Here is a 4,597-nt window from a genome sequence, read left to right as displayed (position 1 = left end):
TATTTTTCATTTTAAAGAAAGATCCAATGATTCTTATGTTTTCTAGTGTTTTTAACAGAAATAAGTGCTACATTTCATCCAAAGCAATTTTCTGAATCTATCGACATAATCATATGTTTTTCATTGATTTTGTTATTAATATGGTTAAATTTGTAGTATTCCAACTATTGAATGAACTATGCATTTCTCGTCTAATTTCAACCTTGTTATAGTGTGTAATCTTTGCAATATGTTTTTTTAAACATCTTTGTTAGTACTTTAATTCATATTTTTGCATTATTATTTTTAGTTGAATCTTTGAATTGACTCTTTAGGATTACTAAAGTACCCCATGCCATCATCATCAAAAAAGGGATAATTTTATTCTTCTTTGCCTATTTTTATTTCTTCAATTCCTTTTTCTCATCATTATGCTTTTTGCCAACATTTCTAGAACGATGTACAACAGAAGTGGATGTTTTTGTTTCACCCCTGATTTTATTGGAAAGGATTCTAGTTTATCTCTGTTACATATAACGCTAGCTCTTGGTTTTAGCTTTATACTACTTATCATTTTAAGGAAAGGTTCATTTATTCCTATGTTTTCTAGTATTTCTAACAGAAAGGGACATAGTATTTTGGCAAAAGCTTTTTCCTTCATCTATTTATATAATTTTTTTGCTTTGTTATTATTATGGAAAACTAAATTTATTATTCTCCTCATATTAAATCAACCCTCCATTCCTAGTATAATTACAACTGTGTCATAGTGTAAAATCTTTGTGATGTACTATTTTAGCCTCTTTGCTAATATTTAACATTTTGCAACAATGTTCATTATAGATATTGGTCTATAGTTTTCTTTTTCTGTTTTGACTCTCTTTACTCTGTATAGAACATCGTATAGAACATCTCTGTGTCATAGAAGGCATTTGGTAGGATCTTGTCTTTTGTTTTCTTGGTGAACAGTTTTTGTACAGGGCTCTTTCATCTTTTCTGTCTATACTCTCTTCCTTGGTGATCTTATTAGCTTCTATCACTTCATTTGTCACTTCCATACAGAGGACTCTGATCTATCCCACCCTAATCTCTCTCCTGAGTTCCAGTCACACACCACAAACTGCTTATCTGACATCTTGAATTGGATGTCTCATAGACATCTTAAATTCCAAATGTCCAGAACAGAAACCATAATCTTACCTCTCCTGTACACCCACCCACCATACCCAACTCTTTTCCAAATTTCCCTATTAGAGCTGAGGGCATTGCCATTTTGTAGATTATGAAGGTGTGTAACCTTGGAGTCATTCTCAACTCCTACAGTATATACTACATATCTAATAATTTGTTATATCTTATCCTTTTTCTAGTCTAGCATCTCTCTACTCACATAAGCAAGCCCCCAGTTCAATCTCTTGTCACCTTTGCCCTTGACTATTAGGACAGCATTTTATGCTTCAAACCTTTCCCTATTCCAATATATCCTCCATAACCCCTTAAAGTGATTTTTCTCATTTGATTACGTCGCCCCCACTCAGCTAATTTTAGTGGTTCTCTGTTACATCTAAAATCACATACAAACATCTCTTTTTGGCATTTAAAATTCTTCACAACCTGGCCCCTTTGCTATTTGACACATTACTTCCCTCCATGTGCTCTATGTGTAGTATAGGGCTTAGCCATACCGGCCTACTTTTTGCTCCACCCGAATGACGTTGCGAACCACTCTAGCATCTTCACCAAGAAAACCCCAAATGAGGTCATGAAGGGTTGGATGTGACTGTATGACTGAGCTGACTAAACAACAAACACACACACACAAATGTGTATGCGTGTGTGTGTGTGTGTGTGTGTGTGTGTGTGTGTGTGTGTGTGTGTGCGTGTGTATAATAAGGCAGCTGGTGCCTCAGTGGATAGAGAACAAGGCCTAGAATCAGGAATATCTGAGTTCAGATCTGGCCTAAGACTGCTACTACACACTACTGGTTGTGTAACCTTGACCAAGTTACTTAAACTCTGTTTGCTTAAGTTTCCTCAACTATAAAATGGGGATAATGACTTTCAACCATGGCGACTAAGGTGGTGACAGCCGCCAGCAGCACCGCAAAGGCCATTTTTAAGCTAGGGGCTATTAGCCGCCCCTGGGAGCCTCCGTCTGCCAAGTATGGAGGCCGCCACACCGTGACCATGATTCCTGGGGATGGCATCCGGCCTGAGCTCATGCTGCATGTCAAGTCTGTGTTCAGACATGCCTGTGTGCCTGTGGATTTTGAAGAGGTACAGGTGAGCTCTAATGCTGATGAGGAAGACATCCGTAATGCCATCATGGCTATCCGACGCAATTGTGTAGCTTTGAAGGGAAACATCCAAACCAACCACAATCTGCCACCATCTTATAAGTCCCGTAACAACATTCTCCGCACCAGCTTAGACCTCTATGCCAATGTCATCCACTGTAAGAGCCTGCCAGGCGTGGTGACTCACCACAAAGACGTAGACATCCTCATTGTTAGGGAGAACACAGAGGGTGGGTACAGCAGCCTGGAACATGAGAGTGTTTCAGGCGTGGTGGAGAGCTTGAAGATCATCACCAAGGCCAAGTCCCTGCGTATCGCTGAGTACACTTTTTGCCTGGCCCAGGAAACTGGGCGCAAGAAAGTGACCGCTGTGCACAAGGCCAACATCATGAAACTAGGAGACAGCCTCTATCTCCAGTGCTGTAAGGAGGTGGCTGCAGGCTATCCCAACATCACTTTCGAAAGTATGATCGTGGACAACACCACAATGCATCTGGTATCTCGGCCCCAGCAGTTTGATGTCATGGTGATGCCCAATCTTTATGGCAACATCGTCAATAATGTCTGCGCTGGCCTAGGTGGGGGCCCTGGGCTTGTGGCTGGGGCAAATTATGGACATGTGTATGCAGTGTTTGAGACGGCGACTCGGAACACAGGTAAAAGCATTGCCAATAAGAACATCGCTAACCCTACAGCCACCCTGTTAGCCAGCTGCATGATGCTGGACCATCTGAAGCTCCATTCATATGCCACCTCAATCCGGAAGGCTGTGCTGGCATCAATGGACAATGAAAATACACACACCCCGGACATTGGGGGCCAAGGCACCACCTCTGAAGCGATCCAGGACATCATCCGTCACATCAGAGTCATCAATGGACGGGCCATGGATGTCTAGCCCTTGACACCCTGCCAGCCAAGCTCCCTCTCCACACCCCCCTCCAGCTGCACTGCTTATTTATTGGCCCCCTAATACCTGCTTGTCAGATAGTCTGGGGAGGGGGCACCTCCTTGATCCAGTGTTTATTCCTCTCCCCTTGCTTCTTAGCTTATAAAATAAACAACTGTGTCCCCTTCCAAAAAAAAATAAATAAAATGGGGATAATAATAGAATTTACCATGTAGGGTTATTGTAAAGATCGAATAAATAATATTTGTAAAAAATGCACGTTATAAGCTTTACATAAATGCACATTTTCTCCCCTGGTTCCATATCTATGTATATGTTTGTTTTCCTGTGTAGCTGAAATATCTCATAGAATGAGTTGTTCTGTTGTGAAGCAACCCAGGTACCTTCTGCCACTCTCCACCCCTGCCTGCTGAATTTGCCTTTTTTATTTGATTGAAAGAATGTTGAAGCCTGAGATTTAGCAATCAAATCACTTGACTTGTGTACTTGCCACCCACCGATTTCTCCAAAATCCTTTTGTTATGTGATTTTCCTTGGCCTTTAAAAATACTTTAAAATCTAAACTATTTACCAAATAGATTGATAATCTTTTCCACCTGCCTTGCAGATGTGTTTGCCACATACTTCTACATATTATGCAGCTTATATAGCTTTGTTTTTGAGAATGCACCCCTCATCCTTTCATTTGATTTTCATTAATATGTTTTCCTGGGTTTCCAAATATTTTAACCTTTATATCCCTCTTCTGTCAGTGTGTTCCAGGAAAAATAGGGAAAAAAAGCAATAGGCATTATTTTGAGAACACTATCCTCTGTTTTTCAGTTCTAAAACATTGATATCACTGAGAATAAATCTTTCCAGAGAATATATATGTATTAGTCAAGTAATACTCATGGAAAGGGCCAACTCTCCTGGATTCTACATGCTGTACAAATAAGAAAGGCTAAATATACTTTTTTTTAAAAGCTATAATACAGGTCTAAAACTGAACTTTTCCCGTTTTCCAAAAACTGTTCATCTTCCTGACCTCCCTAGTCCAGGGGTTTGGATTGACATTGCATTGACATTAAAAACCTCAGTTAAAAACAAGCACAACAATTTCAGTAATGTAACATGCTTGTGTTTTATTTAGGTGACATGAAGTACAATGTAAAGATTTATGGCGGCTTCAAATGTGCTACAGTATGTGTATGAATCAAAATGATTTGCTTTTGAAAATTTGTATAAAGGAAACATAAAGGACCTGTATGATCAGAAAGGAAGGTGGGACCCATTGTGTAGTAAGAATGAAGGATACCAGATGAATAGCTTGACTGTTGAATTTATATCACCAGAATCTATCTGTCTAGATATTTATTTAACTATTTTTGGGAGGCAATCAGGGTTAAGTGATGGTCCCAGGGTTACACAG

At 39.7% G+C, this 4,597-nt stretch overlaps 1 protein-coding gene across 1 annotated transcript; it reads left to right on the top strand.

Moving 5' to 3' along the window:
- The first annotated feature begins 2,046 nt into the window (after positions 1–2,046).
- Positions 2,047–3,356, top strand: LOC118829005 (isocitrate dehydrogenase [NAD] subunit gamma, mitochondrial-like). Its single transcript, XM_036735931.1, has one exon. It carries the CDS (start codon positions 2,047–2,049, stop codon positions 3,172–3,174), a length of 1,128 nt encoding a protein of 375 aa, XP_036591826.1. The 3' UTR covers positions 3,175–3,356.
- Positions 3,357–4,597: the final 1,241 nt, after the last annotated feature.

This window comes from Trichosurus vulpecula, chromosome 8, assembly GCF_011100635.1.
Source record: "Trichosurus vulpecula isolate mTriVul1 chromosome 8, mTriVul1.pri, whole genome shotgun sequence".
NCBI lineage: Eukaryota > Metazoa > Chordata > Mammalia > Diprotodontia > Phalangeridae > Trichosurus > Trichosurus vulpecula.
Note: the sequence above shows the minus strand (reverse complement) of the source record. Positions and strands in the feature narration are given on the sequence as shown.